This window comes from Pezoporus flaviventris, unplaced genomic scaffold (assembly GCF_033815535.1).
Source record: "Pezoporus flaviventris isolate CSIRO_AGI_PZ_B2104156 unplaced genomic scaffold, CSIRO_AGI_Pfla_v1 ptg000213l, whole genome shotgun sequence".
In the NCBI taxonomy this organism is placed as follows: domain Eukaryota; kingdom Metazoa; phylum Chordata; class Aves; order Psittaciformes; family Psittacidae; genus Pezoporus; species Pezoporus flaviventris.
Genome location: NW_026892761.1, coordinates 1,795,640 through 1,812,932, shown reverse-complemented (window position 1 = coordinate 1,812,932; position 17,293 = coordinate 1,795,640). Strand labels below are relative to the sequence as shown.

Sequence of the window (17,293 nt, the reverse complement as noted above, 5' to 3'; positions counted from 1 at the left end):
ATGGGAATGCTAGGAATAGGGGTGATGGGGAAGGGGGTGATGACTGGATGATGGGAATGATGGGGATGAAGAGGATGGGGATGAGGATGGGGATGATGATGGGGGTGATGGGATGAAGATGGGTAATGAAGGGGATAGGCATGTGGTGATGGGAATGATAGGGATAGGGATGAAGAGGAAGAGTGTAATAATTGGATGTTGGGAATGATGGGGATGAAAAGGATGGGGATGATGATTGGATGATGGGGATAAAGGTGCTGTGGATGATGATGGGGATGCTGAGGTTGTGCTATCACAGCATTTCAAAGTCATGGCAACCACTGATATTCGGGAGCATGCAGGTGCTGAGGAGAGCCTGGAGCATTCCCAGGAGCGTGTGTCTCTGCTGGGAACAAAGCTGACACCCGGATTCACTCACCCACAGCCAGACCAGGAGGGGAAAGGGACAAACAGGGACGGGAACATCCTGGCAGGGCCCAGAGCTGGGTGAAGCCCCGGTGCTGCTCACCCTCATCCCTCTGCAGTGTTCCAGGGCTTGCGATGTGTGAGCCCCCCATTCACCCCATCACACCGGGGGGGGGTGGTCAGGATTCATTATCTGCTGTCCATAAAGCCTCCAGATGAGCCTGCACCAAAGAGTCCCTGTCCCTCAGGAGGGCATCACACAGCACAAGCGCAAGGGGAATGAGAGGGGTGTGAAGAGCCCCAGTGATGGTTTGAGGGCTGTCCCCATCCTGCTGCCCCCCCCCCCCCGCAGCCCTGCTGCCAGCCCTGGCAGGTTCCAGAGCAGAAACCAGCTGCAGGAAGACAAAATAGCCCCATTTTGCATGCGAATGGCAGCCCCGCCGCTTCCCATCCGGCTATTTTTGGGTTCTGCTGCAGGGAGGAACAAAAAAACAGAAAGAAAGAAACAATAAATAAAATCAGTTTTGCCAAAAAAGCCGCGTGTGGAGCGGGAGGGAGGCGGCAGCATCGTAAGGGCAAAGCCCATGGGAGCATCCCCAGCCAGGGAGGGATGTGGGACCCCACTGCCCCATAGGGAAACAAATACTTCCCATTGCAGGAGATCTGGCACCACCAGCATTGCAAGGCTCGTCCATGCAACCATGGAGCTTGGGACCATTTCCCTGTCATGGAAGGATTTGACCCTGGGAGAAGGGCCCGTCAGCTCTTGTGGGGTTTGTGGTTGGGATAATAAAAGCTATTGCAGCTTGGGTGTCCTCTAAATACCCAGAGTGATTTTCTGCTGCATCCGTGCTCCAGCATATCCCGTGTCACTGAGCACTGGGTGAAACAGGCCAAGGGGAATGGCTTGAACCTGCCAAGGGGGAGACTGAGCTGAGCTCTCAGGCAGAAGCTCTTCCCTGTGAGGGTGCTGAGGCGCTGGCACAGGGTGCCCAGAGAAGCTGTGGCTGCCCCATCCCTGGCAGTGTTCAAGGCCAGGCTGGATGGGGACTTCCCGGGCTCGGTCCCTGCGGGCAGGCAGCAGGGATGCTGGGCACGGCGGCTCCGACATGCGCGTAATTGCTCACAAAGGCTTGAAAGTGAAAACCAAGCCCTTAGAGGGGAGCGTGAGGATGGGCTGGGCTCTGGATCCATCCCGAAGCCAAGCAAGGAGCCGTGGCCAGGGCTGCTGTGAGCCCCTCGCTCGCACAAAGCTCCCTCTGTGTCCCTAAGGGGAGCGGAGGCGGCTTCTCCCGGGACAACGGGAAAACAAACCCCAAGGATCTCCCGAGGCTGGAAATTCATGGGTTTCAATAGCACATAGAGCAACGGGAATGCACCCACGGGGCAGGAGCAATGTCAGGGCTCCTTCCCAAGCACCATTTCCTGGTGCCTGCCTGCAGACCTCATAGAATCACGGAATGGGTTGGGTTGAAGGGACCTTAAAGCTCCTCCAGCCCCTACCCCTGCCACGGGCAGGGACCCCTTCCACTGGAGCAGCTTGCTCCAAGCCCCTGTGTCCAACCTGGCCTTGAACACTGCCAGGGATGACACCCAAAGCGTTGCAAGCTCTGACCAGGGGCAGGGTAAGGAGTGAAGGTGAAGGCAAAGGTGAATGTAATGATGGTGAATGTGGAGGTAGGTGAAGGTGATGCTGAGGGTGAAGACAATGATGATGAAGGTGAAGGTAGATAAAGGTGATGATGAAAGTGAAGGTGATGCTGAAGCTGAAGATGGATGTGAAGGTGATGATGAAGGTGAAGACGATGATGAAGGTGAAGGTAGATAAAGGTGATGTTGAAAGTGAAGGTGATGCTGAAGGTGAATGTGATGGTGATGATGAAGGTGAAGGCCTGCTCAGCATCCCTCAGTGTCCCTAGTTGTTCCCCAGTTCTGCTATTCCCCATCACTTCTGCTCTCCCTGACTTTTCAGTACTCACATTCACATCTCCTTCCTAAAAACCAGTGTCACCTTTCCCATCCCATTCCCCAAACCTAGGCTGCTTAAACAAGGGGTGACCACTGCAACTGCCTCATCTTCTCTGTAGCACCAGGGTGACAACCCTTGGGGGGGACACCCACTAATCCATCCCTCTGCTCCCTACCAGGACCAGCTCTCCTGCATCCCTAGCGATGGAACCCAGGGCAGCCAAAGAACCTGCAGCATGGGATGCACAAGCAGCTTCCAGCCTGGCATTCCCTAATCCCTGATTTCGCAGCCTATAGGAGTAACCAGCCCAGAGATCCCGCTCCAGTGCGCGGTGGCAATCAGAGCACAGCAAATCGATTCAAGCCTGGCCGTACCTTGCCGTGTAAATAATAAATGGGATTCTGTCAGCAGCTCAATACGGCTGAAGAGCCCTGAAATCAGGCTTGGAGAAAACCAAGGACTTGAGGCTGCTGAGATGTGACGGGCCCCGGCGCGGTCATTAACTTGCTTGTGCTGGTTGGATGCTGGAAAGCTTTGCTCAGATGATGGGAGTCATTTGTGCCCATGAGGACCGCGGCAATGGGGTGGTTGAGGTGGGATCTTAAGCACAAGTGGCTGCCCCATCCCTGGCAGTGCTCAAGGCCAGGTTGGACACAGGGGCTTGGAGCAAGCTGCTCCAGTGGAAGGGGTCCCTGCCCGTGGCAGGGGTTGGAGCTGGAGGAGCTTTAAGGTCCCTTCCAACCCAAACCAGGCTGGGACTCTGGTTCTATCCCTGGAGAGAACAAGATCCGACCTGCCGGAGCTTCAGGTACCTGATGGAGAGCAGATGGAGACGGATGATGTCGGACTCAAAAAATTGCTGCACTTACAAAAAAAACCCAAACTAATGGTAATTTCATAAAGTTTCAGAGACAAAAAGCCTGAGAGCAGCATCCAACCACCCTCCTCTGCCACCAGCCCTGGAGACTCATCCATGCCTCAACTGTCCAACGTGAGCTGCATCTCTATGATGCTCAGCACCTCTGCATGGGTCTGCTGGGATCCAGCAGGACCATCTCATAAACCACCCGGGAGCACAAAGCAGCTTCTTCAAACCTATATGACTATATCTATATGAAAGATCTCTATTAAATATTGCTTTTACCTCTTTTCCTCTTGCTGCGGATTGCTCCCGAGGCTGGGAAGCACAAATCCCGCTGCCTCCCTGCGCCCTTGGCATCGAGCGCGTCCTCTCCTTGCATTGAGTTGCAAATTCACAGTTTAATTTCAGGGAACACTATGGAAAATCCCCACCTCTGCGCGGGGAGCAAGGAGGTGATGGGGGATGCGCTCTTAAATAATTGCAGCCTGCCTGGAAATAACTGTGCCGGGCCAAAATCCAATTAGGAATACAGCGATAGAAACCTCCCCTGGAAGGAGCTGCCGTAGGCTCAAGCTCCGCTCTGCATCCCAGAAGGAGCAAAGCCTCCGATGTCCTCTGCCAGTGAATCCTCGTCCTTGGGATGGTGCAGACCCAGCCCAGGATGTCCCCCATGGGCAGGGATAACACCGCAGGGATACGAGCTGGAGCTTCAGTGCAAATGCAAGCATCCCCCATCCGGAATGATGAGGTTTGGGGCTTTATCATCAGTGTGAAAATGAACTATTTTCAGGGAGAGATTTCCCTAACACTGCCTATTCCCGTGCCCAGTGGAGCTGAGGAGCATCCATCACCCCACACCAGGCAGGAGGCTTCAGGCACAAGCCTGGTTCGGGTTCTGCCTCCTTCCAAGTGCTTTAACAAACTCTTTGCACAAAAATTCATGGGGAGCTGGGAAATTTCATTGGGAAAACCCCTCCAAGTGTGGTCCCCAACCTATGGGGCTCCCCAACACCCAGCTGCATCCCCATCCTCGTGGCGGGACTTCAGCGGCATCCCGATGGGATGAGGCATCCCAAGCCCCCCGATACCCACCTGCCCGGCCGTGGGTGGATGAAGCAGCTCCCCCCTCCACCTCGCTGGGTGCTCCCTTTTCCTGCTGACGAGTGGATTCCATTAACGTGCAGACGAGCAAAGCAAGGCACAAATTAGGCCCTTGTCTCCGTAGACAAACAACTTCCGTCTGCAGGCTGCGGAGCTGCTGCCTCTGCTCCCCGGCTGAGCGGGAGGAGAGCGGCTCTTTAATGACATCCTTTCTTCCCTGACAAAGCCCCAAACGTGCTGAATCATCCCCTCCTTGCACCCTCTCCGCAGGCTCTGCAGGGGAGGGATGGGGCCCACGGTGGCTTTGGTGCTCTCCCTTCCCAAACCCATATAATAGGGAGGGGAAAACAGGAGGTCCAGGGCTTGCTGGGGCCGCTGTCCCCATCTCATCCCCTTCCTGCAGGGCTTGATGGAGCCGATGTCCCCATCTCATCCCCTTCTTGCAGGGTTTGATGGAGCCGATGTCCCCATCTCATCCCCTTCTTGCAGGGTTTGATGGAGCCGATGTCCCCATCTCATCCCCTTCCTGCAGGGGAGGGATGGAGCCGATGTCCCCATCTCAATCCCTTCCTCCAGGGCTTGATGGAGCCGCTGTCCCCATCTCAATCCCTTCCTGCAGGGCTTGCTGGGGCTGCTGTCCCCATCTCATCCCCTTCCTGCAGGGCTTGCTGGAGCTGATGTCCCCATCTCATCCCCTTCCTCCAGGGCTTGCTGGATCCAGTGTCCCCATCTCATCCCCTTCCCACCCCACCAGCGTATGGGGACAGGAGCCCCTTGGAGATGCTTTGAGCTTCCTGACCTGTGTTCTGGGTTTAGGACTTTTCCTTCCTGTTTAACCCCCAATTAAGAGACCCAAAGACAGACCAAAACCCAGGATGGAGTTGCACCATCAAGGTGCGAGGTTGGCACTAAACCTGTTTGCAAACAAATTCCTTCCCTCAGACACCTGAAACCTTTCCTGGAGAAGCTCAATTACTACTGGAAAAATCCAGGGAAGAAAAAGGCTGGAAACAGTGCAGCTTTTCTTTGGAATAACAGCTTGGTGCAATCCATACAGAGTTTTCAAGCGACATCAGCCTTTTCCTGCCAAGGCCCATCTTTTACCATATTCCTCTTGGAAGATTTCTGCTCCAGCTTGAAAGCTCCATGTGTAGACAGAGATTGAGGAACAACGGGGGCTTTCAGTGGTGGAAAATAGCTTCTTTCTTTATTTGATGCCTGCAATGAGCAGTATTGCCCTGACCGCTCGCTTGCCTGTGTTGCTCATGCAGGGATGAGCATCCTCCTTCACCCACCCTGCTGGCATTCAGTTGGGAGCTGCAAGACAGGGGGAGAAAGGGAATTTGCAGAGGGGGGAACAGCCAGGGGATGGTTTCTGCTCTGTGCCCACTGCAAACCTGAGCAAAAGCGTGGGGACAATGCCTACTGCACTCTGATGTCCCCAGGACATGTCCCTCTGGCTGAGATACAGGGGAATGATGCTGCAGTCACCGGGCTGGATCCAGGGAGATGATGCTGCATAGTCCCTGGGCAGAGATGTAGGGGCTGATGCCTCGCTCCCAGTCTGGATACAGTGGGATGATGCCCAGTGGTTCCCCAGATGGATCCATGGGGATGATGCCCGGTGGTACCCAGGATGGATCCATGGGGATGATGCCCAGTGGTCCCCGGGATGGATCCATGGGGATGATGCCCAGTGATACCTGGGATGGATCTATGGGGATGATGCCCAGTGGTCCCCAGGATGGATACATGGGGATGATGGTCCCCCGGGATGGATCCATGGGGATGATGCCCGGTGGTACCCGGATGGATCCATGGGGATGATGCCCAGTGGTACCCGGGGTGGATCCATGGGGATGATGCCGAGTGGTCCCCAGGATGGATCCATGGGGATGATGCCCGGTGGTACCCGGGATGGATCCATGGGGATGATGCCGAGTGGTCCCCAGGATGGATCCATGGGGATGATGGTCCCCCGGGATGGATCCATGGGGATGATGCCGAGTGGTCCGCAGGATGGATCCATGGGGATGATGGTCCCCCGGGATGGATCCATGGGGATGATGCCGAGTGGTCCCCAGGATGGATCCATGGGGATGATGCCGAGTGGTCCCCAGGATGGATCCATGGGGATGAAGCCCGGTGTCCCCGGGCTGGATCCGCGGTGATGCCCGGTGCATCCAGGGCCGGCAGCACGGGGCGGGCTGGCTGCGCGGCGGGCGGAGCGCCCGGGGGTTGCGGAGCTCGGCACCGCCCCCGGCGCGGGTACCGGGGCGGGGCGGGGCGGGCCGGGAGCTCCCGGTGCCGGCGGCGGCGCTTGGGGGGGGGGGGCGCGGGGCTCGGTCCCCGCCCGAGCGCGGCCCCGCTGCGCGGAGGATGAGCTACGGCCGGCCCAAGGACATGGAAGGTACCGGGCACGGGAGGGGCGGGCTCAGGTGCGCGGCGGGCAGGACCCGGGGGCTGCTCCTGCATCCCCCGATGCTTTCCCCTCCATCCTCGGGATCTGCTCCTCCACATCCCCCTTTGCTGCCCTCGACATCCGGAGGAGGGTCTGTTCCCATTCCCTACCCTCCGTATTGTGGGGTACCAGTGATATGGATCGGGAAATGTAGCTGGAGCAATGGGGTGCAGGTGAGAGGACAGAGCGGGGCAGGTCTTGGGATGCTGGAGTGTGGCAGGATCCCAGGGAGAGCGTGTTAAGGTGGAATGGGGCTTGCTGCAGGTAAAGGGGTCCATGCCTGTGGGCTCCTTGCCCTGCCCAGAGCCACCCTGGGGTCCTGCCCGCTGCCCTCATCCCCTGGGTGCCCAACCCTAGAGGCATCCCTGCCCATGGGTGCTCAGGGACCTCTTGGCAGTACCCACTGCGGGGCTCAGGAGCACAGACACCCCCAAAGACACGCACAGTGCCCCCAGAGGCTGCGCCCCAGGGACCCTCGGTGCAGGCAGCAGCACCCATGCACCCTCCCCTTGGTGTGCACCCAGGGCACGGTGCTGCATGGGGAGGATGGAAAAGGGCATCTGCCTTTTGTTCCCTTCCTCCTCCTTCCTTGGGAGGCACCAGCCTTGGTGAGCAGCCACCAGCCTGAGCTCCATCCCTGCGCTGGGCTCTGGTCTCACCTCCACAAGGGAAGTGCTGGGGCAGGACCTGAGCCAAGTGCCCCCGGAGAACCTGGAGAGGCTTGGGGGGTGTCAGTCACCTCTGAGCACGGTCTTGGGGGCAGCAGGTGTTAGGGAATGGCTCAGGGAAGGATCTGGTCCATAAGGGCATCCTATGGGTATGGCTTCAAGGATTAGATGCATTGGGGGGTCCCAGAGAGCATCAGAGAGCCCCTGGGGGCTCTGCCCTGCACTAGGGTGAAGCCTCATGGAAGGGACAAGGGGAGCAGGGCAATGGCAATGCCCCCAGGCTCATGTGGATGCTGCTAAAAGCGGGATGAATCCCTCACAAAGCTGTTCCATGAGCAGAGTGCATTCCCTGCCCTTGGACTCCCCAGAGAGCTCCAGTCTCATCCACCCTTCACCTGCCTGGGGTAACAGGAGAGGAACAACCAGCTTCCCCGGAATCCCGCTCCCGTGCCCCATTGGATGCTCAACGTCTCCTTCCCTCCCAGCCACCGGGAGCCCAGCAAACCCACAGAGGGATTTGTTCCTTATGGAGCTTGGTCCCAGCTTCTCCCAGGGTCTGGTGTTAATCCCGGGAAGCCCGGCTGCCCCCTGCGGGAAGGCAGGTTTATGGGATACCCGTGAGTGTGATGGTGTCAAAGACACAGGGACATCCCCAAAGCCATGCTGGGAAGCAGCGGCAGAGCAGGGAGCAGGCTCTGGGCTCCCCTTTCCATGCCCCTGCCTGGCTGCCACCGCTTCCCACCAGTGAGCAGGAATGTCAGCTCAAAGCCTGTTTGCTGGGAGGGATCAGCCCCTGCCCGCTTCGGGATTGACCCAGGGATGCTTTGGCTGGTTCGTGCTGCCACGTCCTGCCCTGGGGTCTCTCTCCATCCCCGACACGTTTCCATCCCTCACCCCAGCGGCGCCTGCTGCTGCTCCGAGCCTCTCCAGCGCTCACGTTCCATCAGCCATAAAAGTGTCTGGAGAGGGAAAAGGAGCGGCGGCGAGAAAATGAGCCAGGAGCAATTCCCGAGCCCGGGAGCAGCCTTCGGGGTGTTCATTGCATGGGGCTGAGGGACAAGGTGCAGGGACCATGGCCCAGCTCGCAGGGACCTGGAAAGACAAGGGCACAGTGGCTGTTTGGGGAGCAGAGCCGAGCGATCCCGTCCCTGCTCCAGCTCTGGCGCAGACAGCCTGAAGGCTCCTGCAGCCCCATGTCAAGGTTGACCACAGGGTTCCCGATGGGCACCCCCCTTCTGCCCAGACCCCAGATGCGGCCATAACCACGATGTCTTTGCTGGGTGCAGGAGCAGACCGTGCTGAGCCCCAAACCCCCTGCCTGGAAGGATGCTCATCACCGCGCTCCCTCCTGTCTTCTCCTCCTGCATCCCAAATGCTCCAACCCACCGGTGACCCCGGTGCTGCCACGTTTGAGCTTGTCACTGCTGTGCTCAGCCCTGGGGTGCTTTGATGCCTGGCGGTCCAGCGGCCCCTGCAGCAGCCCCCCCAAGCTTCCCATCCATCCCGGTGCCAGCTGGCCCTGCTATAGGATTAGGTGGGAGCATGTGGGGAAAACACAGAGCATCCCTCCGGATCAAACGCCCACAGGGCAGCGGGGAGGGGGGGTTTAATTCATCCGGCACCGGGGCCAGGGAGAGCACAGAGCTGCTGTTTATGGGCTATAGGAGGGAGGTCGGGGGAGTCAGTCAGGTGAGGACGAGGTATGAGGGGAGGCAGGGATGGAGCCGCGCTTGTGACAGCCGGTGCCGAGCGCTCGCGAGCATCCTCCTCCCGCCGAGATGCAGCAGGGCCGACCCTCGCTCTGCTGCATCTCCTCCATCCGCAGCTCGCAGGGACCACCCGAGCCAGGTGAGGGGGGCTGCGGGGCCGGGGGGAGCCGGGGGGAGATGCTCCGTGTGCATCCCTGTCCGGGTATGGAGCAGCAGAGGGGATGGAGGATGGTTGGGTGCTTGTGGCGTTGCTGTGGATGCTCCTGTGCAGGGCATGGGAAGGAGAGGAGAGCACGGGTTGGAGACCATCCCTGTGTCCCTGTGTAGAGGCTGATGCAGGGTTCCTCTGTCCCCATCCTTCTCTTGCTCCCTCATGCACCCCTTTACTCTCATCCATGTCGAGTGCTGTCAGGCAATGGGGAAGTCAGGACCCAAGGGTTGGGATTGGAGGCGCAGGAGGCTCTAAAGGAGATGCCAAGGAGCTGCGGGAGGCTTTGGGCTTCAGGGCAGCAGCTGCCCATTCCCGATGGGAGCGATGCCACCGGTGCTCTGGGTCCTGCCTTTCTTCTCAGCTTGTTTTCCACTTCACTTTTCCTTCTTTCCCATCTATTCTCACTCTGGCTCCCTCTCCCCGAGCCGTGTTTGCCGGAGCACTGTAGATGCCCACGTTCTGCTGCTGATGGCAGGTGTTTACAGCCCGCTATGGATATAGGTGCTGGTGATGACCAGAGCCCCTTCCCTGCTGCTCCATGACTTGAGCCTTTCTGCAGCGAGCCCTAGGGAAGCTCCAGGACATCTGAAGGACAGGGCTCTGGCACCGGCCCCTCCGGACCTGCCGGGTCTGTATCTGATCCCAGTGTCCAGCTCAGGGGTATCCCAGCACAGCTGCAATGGGATGGGTGCTCAGGGTGCTGGGGGCAGGAGAGCTGAGGGCATCTCCAGCATGCTTGGTTTGGAGGCAGCACAACCCACTGCGGTCCAGGGTGTCTGAGGGTGTAGGCAGCCATTGGAGACATCCCCATCATGAGATAGGCACAGAGGCAGCCCCTGCTCGATGCTGGGCCTCTCCATGGATCTCCCTTCAGCATGTTTCCCATAAAATCCCTTCCCCAGGCATGGATCAGGTCCCCTGCCTCAGTTTCCCTACGGCAGCGCTTGTCACTGGCTGTGTTTAGGAAGCAGTGTGGTGTGATGTGGTCTGGAGAGCCCAGGACCTATGGACACATTGACAACTGTTTCCTGCTCCGGTTTGACTTCTTTTGGCCCCTTGATCTCTGTTGTATGAAGGGGTGCTCGAGAGCTCTCTGAAACCTCTTCCCTCAATGATGACAATGATCTGGAGCAGGTTTTCTATAGCCCTCCTTCTCCCCCAGGATGGGTTATCCCTGGAGGCAGATCTCCTTTGGGTGCTGCTCTGCTTTCAGGGGTGCTTTGTGACTTGCCTGTGGTGGGAGCAGGTGAGATGGGGGATGCTCTGGGCTTTGCTTTTGTGAATCAGCGCTGCTTATGGAAAGCCACCAAAGGAAAGCTTTGCTCCCTCACTGCATCCCAAACATCCCCTGCTTATCAGAACACAAGGAGTGAGGGATAAAAGCCATTTGTTGTGGGTAAAGGGTCTTTGTGGGTTGGCATTGACGGGCACCATGGTGCATGTCTGGCCATCAGTGGGATGCACAGATTCGTGCCTGTGGGCAGCAGTCATCCCCAAGCACCCATGGTCTGTGCTGAGGGGGACCAACCTGCATCCCCTTCTCCATCAGTTGGGGTTTATTTGCTCCCCATCCCTCAGTGGCAGCACTTCCATGTCAGCCTGGTCCATGGAAAGCCGCTCTTCCCCAGCGCCCCATCCCGTGTCTCTCACAGCAGAACAGGGGGGTACAGACATGCAGGAGACCATCACGGCGGGTCCCCACGTCTGCTCCGTGGGCGGGTGTCAAAGCAAGCATGTCTCCAAGGGCTTTGTGTGGGCAAACATCTTGTCGGCGTCTGCCGGTTCCCAGCTCCAGCTGGCGGGTCTGTGGGATGATGGGATTCCTTCCCGGCGCTGGCAAGGGAAGGTTTCGGCAGCGATGGGGATGGCTGAAGCTCAGCGGGTCCTATGGGGAAGAAGAGGTGGGTTTGGGCGCCCGAGGGCAGGGTGATGGGCACCGTCACCGCCTCTCACCCTCCTCATCCCTCCGCAGCCGCTGCCGCTCACTTCAGCTTCTGCCGCAGCCTCCTGGAGCACACGGTGTCGGCCGAGAACCTGAGCTACCGCCTGCAGCGGGCGGCGGGCAGCAGCCTCACCTGGCACGACGGCCGGAGCCAGCGGCCCGATGGCGGCCGCACCGTCAAGCTCCTGCGGCAGCCGGGCACCGAGGGCTCGCAGGTACCCCCGGGCCCCTCTGCATCCCCCTCGACCCTGCTTTGGACCCCCAGACCTTGCCCCATGGCTGCCAAGGGGTTTGCTGCTGCTCGTGTCCCCAGCCCATCAATTCCCTGTGGGAGCATCTCCCCTTTCCCTGCAGGGTCAGGCCTGTAGATCCTGTATTGTTGGAAGCTCTCATGATTATTGGGGGTTTAATGATAGAAATATATATAAATATGATTTAATTATCACACTGCCAGGGATGGGGCAGCCACAGCTCCTCTGGGCACCCTGTGCCAGCACCTCAGCACCTTCATTGTAAAGGACTTCTCCCTAATGTCTCATCTCAGTCTCTCCTCTGGCAGGTTCAAGCCATTCCCCTTGGCCTGTCCCTACATCCCTTGTCCCAAGCCCCTCTCCAGCTTTCCTGCAGCCCCTTCAGGCACTGGAGCTGCTCTAAGCTCTCCCCTTCAGGAGCCTTCTCTTCTCCAGGCTGACCCAGCCCAGCTCCAGAGCAGAGCTGCTCCAGCCCTAGCAGCATCTCTGCATCCATCATGGTTCTCTCCCTCATCTGCCTCTATATGCCTCCCAGAGGGATTTGGTGGGGAGAAAAAGGCTTTCAATGTTCCATAAGCAAGGAAAAACACCCAGGAGAAGGGAGGTGACTCGAGCTGCTCCCAGCGATGGCTCCCACCACGCAGCCACCTCCTGCCTCGGTCCCGGAGCATCCTCCGAGCCCTCCCGCTGCTCTCCTCGACACCAGCGCTCGATATTCACGGCTGAGAGTTTATCGGAGAGACAGCGCGGCTCAGCCGGCTGGAAACCGAGCCGGGATGCACTACACCCCCCTGCCCACCCGGGGAGCACCGGAGCTCGCTTCGGGACCCGCTGGAGGGGAGGAGGATGCTCCCCGAGGCGGCAGCGCAAGGCTTAGGGATGCTGTCCGCGGGGATGCTTAGAGACGGGTCCCCAGAGCGGGGCTGTGTCTGATGGGTGAAGCACCTGCAGACATGAGCAAGGGGAAGTGCAGGTTGTTCGTCCCCTTTTCCCCGCGCCTCGGGGGGTTAGATGGGTAATAGCTGCGGGAAGCCCATGGGATGCTCATGGGAAACTGGCTGTTGCTTGCCCCAGCCCCTCCGCTCCCCATCATCGCTCCTTAGCGAATCCAGATCCAATCACCTCCTCCGCCTCTCGGCGCGCTCAGCCGAGTGTGAAGGAGCCGGCAGCTCCCGGGATGCGCTCGGAAGGGATGGAATTGCCGGGGGTTCCCCCAGAGGTGAGGGTTTGCTTGGGAAAACAAACCGTGCGCGGTGTCTATCACGTCTCCCATCCGCTCTGGGGATGGAATCCGTGGCTGTGATTCACAACCTCCCCGCTTTGCCTTCATCCCTCTCACTCTGATGATCCCAGGCGAGTTCTCCTTGAGGAAAAATCCCTTTCCAAGCCCACATCCTCCTCTGGGCACAGGCAGCAGCCCCTGCCGTGCTGGCCAGGCTCCATGGGGTGCCCAGTGCCCTGCATGGGACCGGGGAGGGGGACATCCCAGACCCCGCTGCCTCCTCTCTGGCATCTTTCAGGGATGTCATTAGTTTCAATAACCGCGGGATGTCTGGAGTCCCTGTTACACTAATTATCACTGCTCCTCCATTAGACACACTTCATTAGCCATGATCACACATGGAGGTGGCTGTTGCCATACTGTGGTTCAAGCACTACCACCCTTTCCCATGCTGGTGTGTCCCCGAGGCTCGAGTCGCTGTTGTCTGGATGAGGGAATGGGGCTATGGAGCAGCTCAAAGGGACACGGGCTGCTCCAGTGGGCAGCTCAGAGGTGGCTTTAGGTGCCCATGGAGCTGCAGGACCTCACAGCTCAGGGCTGAAGGAGGCTGAGATGGAGAGGAAGGGATCATCCCTAGTGCTCCAGGGCACCAGCTGGCTGCTTCCATGGGGGGTTCCGATGGGATGGCTTCGCACTGGTACCCACTGCCCCCCAAGGACCTCACCGGTTTCATCCCTCCTGAGAGCTGCCAGCAAGAGCCCTTCTCTGCCCAGTAAGGGGGAGACCCTGGGGAGCCCAGAATGGCTCCTGTGGGGGTCTATATAAGGCAGGACCCCCACTTTGCCCTCCCATCCCCAGTGCCCCACCTCCCGCACCAGTTCTGATGCTGCTGTTTCCTGGGGATCTCCCAGGACTGAATCCCACTGATCCTCTCCCCTCCTGCTCCCACAGGGCCGTGCCTGTGACCACTATGGCATCTACCACACCAGCCCCACGCTGGGCAGCCTGGCCAAGCCGGTGGTGCTGTGGACCCAGCAGGATGTGTGCAAATGGCTGAAGAAGCACTGCCCGCACAACTATCTCATCTACGTGGAGGCCTTCTCCCACCACGCCATCACGGGTACGGTTCAAACCCCAATTAACAACCAGTACTAATCACCGTTAGCACGTGGGGAATAGCTGTTGGCAGGTTTGTGGTGCAGAAGGAGGATGTAACCCCAGTTGTGTCCCTTATCCCTACGGAGATGCAGCCAGGGGAGAGCTACCCTATGGCATCAGGGATGGGGACACCCATATTTCAATTGCTCAAGGGAGATCCTGGTTTATAAGATGGGGAAGAATCTTCTCTTATATTTAAGAATAAGAATACCTTTATAGTTCTTTATATACTGAAGGTTTCTGTGGAAGAGGAAAGATCCCAGCCCTGCTGAAATCCAAGCTGCAAATGGCTTTGCCCAGGTCTGAAGCCAAGTTTACCTCTAGGACCTGCTCCCTCCCCTTTCCCCCTTGAGTACAGTGTCTTTGTCTTCTATACACGAGCATCATCCTGGTACAACATGTATGTGAGCGGGCAGAGCTCTGCCAGGGCCAGGAGAAAGCAGCAGGGAAGCGAGCACCGGAGCTGCCCCGGAGGGATGCAGGGCCCTAATGCAAGAGCTCAGGCAGCCCTCGCACGGGGAACAAAGGCAGCATTAGCAAATGTAGGCTGAGAACCAAGGACAAAAACCCTGATAGCCCCCGGACCAGAGGAGAGTGGCCGGGGACGTGGTGGCAACGCTAATGCATTGCGATGGGTACCCCCACTCCCTCGGGACACCCGCTTGGAAAAGCATCTCCTGATGCGGGAGGTGGAGCGGAGAAGTGGAAAGCTCCTGCCTGCGGGGATGGGGGATGTGGTTGCTGGAGCAAGGGCTTGTCCTGGGGCTGGGCACCTTGAGCTCTCCAAACCCAGGCCCACTTGCAGGGCGTCTCCATCCCGGGTGCTGAAGGAGCGTTTCGGGATCGCTTCCCTTTCCCTGCTCCTTACTCCCCCATGAAGATGGGTTCCCATTGCCACCAGTGGCGCGGTGTCCCGGCTGCGTGGTGCTGAGCGGTGCCTTTGGCAGGTCGGGCGCTGCTGCGGCTGAATGGGGAGAAGCTGCAGCGCATGGGCATCGCTCCCGAGGCGCAGCGCCAGGAGGTCCTGCAGCAGGTCCTGCAGCTCCAAGTGCGCGAGGAGGTCCGGAACCTGCAGCTGCTCAGCCAAGGTAGGGACAACGGGAGGACGAGGGGCTGCAAAGCCCAGTGCCGGGCTGGTTGTGCCCATCCTGCTGCCACTGGGACAAGCGGAGAGGCAGAGGTACCAACCTGCGTGGCACCGGTGCAGATGCAGCACACGGTGTTGGTTTGGGGTGCGTGGGGTGGGGTGAACTTGGATGAGTTGTGGTGCACAGGTTGTGGTGTACGGGGATGGGCTATGGTGAACAGGGATGGGCTATGGTGCATGGGACAGGCTGTGATGCACAGGTTGTGGTGCACAGGGATGGGCTATGGTGAACAGGGATGGGCTATGGTGCATGGGGACAGGTTGTGGTGCACAGGGATGCACAGGGACAGGCTGTGGTGTATAGGATGCAGTGCACAGAGATGGGTATAGTGCATGGGGATAGGCTGTGGTGCACAGGGAGGAGTTGTGGTATATAGGATGCAGTGCACAGAGATGGGTGTAGTGCATGGGGACAGGCTGTAGTACACAGGGAGGAGTTGTGGTCTATAGGATGCAGTGCACAGAGATGGGTATAGTGCATGGGGATAGGCTGTGGTGCATAGGGAGGAGTTGTGGTATATAGGATGCAGTGCACAGAGATGGGTGTAGTGCATGGGGATAGGCTGTGGTACACAGGGAGGAGTTGTGGTCTATAGGATGCAGTGCACAGAGATGGGTATAGTGCATGGGGATAGGCTGTGGTGCACAGGGAGGAGTTGTGGTATATAGGATGCAGTGCACAGAGATGGGTGTAGTGCATGGGGACAGGCTGTGGTGCAGCAGGATGAGCTGTGGTGCACAGGTTGTGGTGCACAGGGATGGGCTATGGTGCATGGGGACAAGCTGTGGTGCACAGGGAGGAGCTGTGGTGTATAGGATGGGGTGCACAGAGATAGGTATAGTGCATGGGGACAGGCTGTGGTGCACAGGGCTGAACTGTGGAGCACGGAGCAGGTTGTGACAGCAGAGGTCATGGTGCACCAGTTGCGGTGCACAGTGATGGGCTGCAGTGCATGGGGGCGGTCTATGGTGCTCTGGGATGAGCTGTGATGCACCAGTTGTGGTGCCCAGGGACAGGGTACAGTGCACAGGTTATAGTGCACAGGAATGGGCTGTGATGCATAACCCAAACCCCACCAGTGATGCTTTGCATCAAGTACCAAGGGTTGGGACCCTCCGTGGCCAGCAGTGAAGGGATGCGCTGGACCGTGCCACCCCGCAGGCTGCTTATCCCTTCCTCTCCCACCTTGTTCCAGCTTCTTTTGGGAATGTCTCCTAGCTGCTCCGTCCTTTTGGCAGATTGCACCAACACTGTGACCCTGGGATGGGCTGTGCAGCGCCGGCACCAGACCTGAGCCATGTGCCTGGAATACCAAGAGGCAGCTTCCGACCCGCTCCGGGCCTTCTCCTCCTTCTTCCGTCTCTTTCTGCCGTACAAACACATCTGGGTGCAGCGATGGATGGTTTCCTCCAGCAGGATCTTGGCTGGAGCAGAAGCAGCCAACCTGCCATTGGGATGAACTCGTGCCCACCTGAGGCTGATGGATCACATGGAAAGAGATGGGAATAAGGAGATGAGGACAGGCAGGGCTCAGCATCATGGGCAACCTGAGTGTGGATGCTCCCGGAGTGGCTCAGAGCCATACACAGGACTGTGAAGCATTATGCACATATCCCAGCACCCGGTGGCTCGTGTCCATACCTTGGAGCTTATATAGGGAGCTTCAGTTGTCTCTTCTGGGCTGCCTTCCAGTGTCCTAGGAGGTAACCTATCAGCAGCAGATGAGGTGACAGGAGCAGCCACCAGCACCCAGCTCCTCTTAGGGAGATGGAAAGGGACTCGAGTCATCGGAGCTGGAAAATGCAGGAGCAAAGGCAGGATGGATCCCAGGAGCTCATCCTTCATCTGGCCTCATGTGCGGGCAGACTGGGGGGGATAATGCAGGGATTGGGTGCTGTGGGGTGAGGTTGGGGACTCCAGGGTGCCAGGTCCCTCCATCGGGCACCCTCTGTGCTCCCAACAGAGCTCTGCTCCTCCGGGCAGTTGCAATGTTCATCCCAACATCCAGGGGCTGGCGACGGTGCCACCGAGCAGGCACCATCCCAATGACCCTCCTCATCATTAAGGTGAAGCAGTGATTGCTGGTACACCCCATCACCACCCAAACGCTCCTGTTTGGAGCCACAGAGCGCTCACACGGGGCAGGTAAGGAACAATGATGTGTAAACCCAAGGGTTTGGGGCAGG

General features: G+C 58.6%; 1 protein-coding gene across 3 annotated transcripts; it reads left to right on the top strand.

The window, feature by feature from the left end:
- Positions 1-6,615: 6,615 nt before the first annotated feature.
- On the top strand, positions 6,616-17,038 carry SAMD10 (sterile alpha motif domain containing 10). Of its 3 annotated transcripts, none has more exons than XM_061441408.1 (5): positions 6,616-6,747; positions 11,359-11,543; positions 13,753-13,921; positions 14,907-15,047; positions 16,346-17,038. In XM_061441408.1, the coding sequence occupies exons 1-5, from the start codon at positions 6,717-6,719 to the stop codon at positions 16,399-16,401; spliced, it is 582 nt and encodes a 193-aa protein (XP_061297392.1). In that variant the 5' UTR covers positions 6,616-6,716; the 3' UTR covers positions 16,402-17,038. The 3 variants fall into 3 exon arrangements, with proteins under 3 accessions (XP_061297392.1, XP_061297391.1, XP_061297390.1); XM_061441407.1 differs by lacking the exon at positions 6,616-6,747 and adding an exon at positions 8,426-9,314 and having other exon boundaries at positions 16,303-17,038; XM_061441406.1 differs by lacking the exon at positions 6,616-6,747 and adding an exon at positions 8,430-9,314.
- Positions 17,039-17,293: the final 255 nt, after the last annotated feature.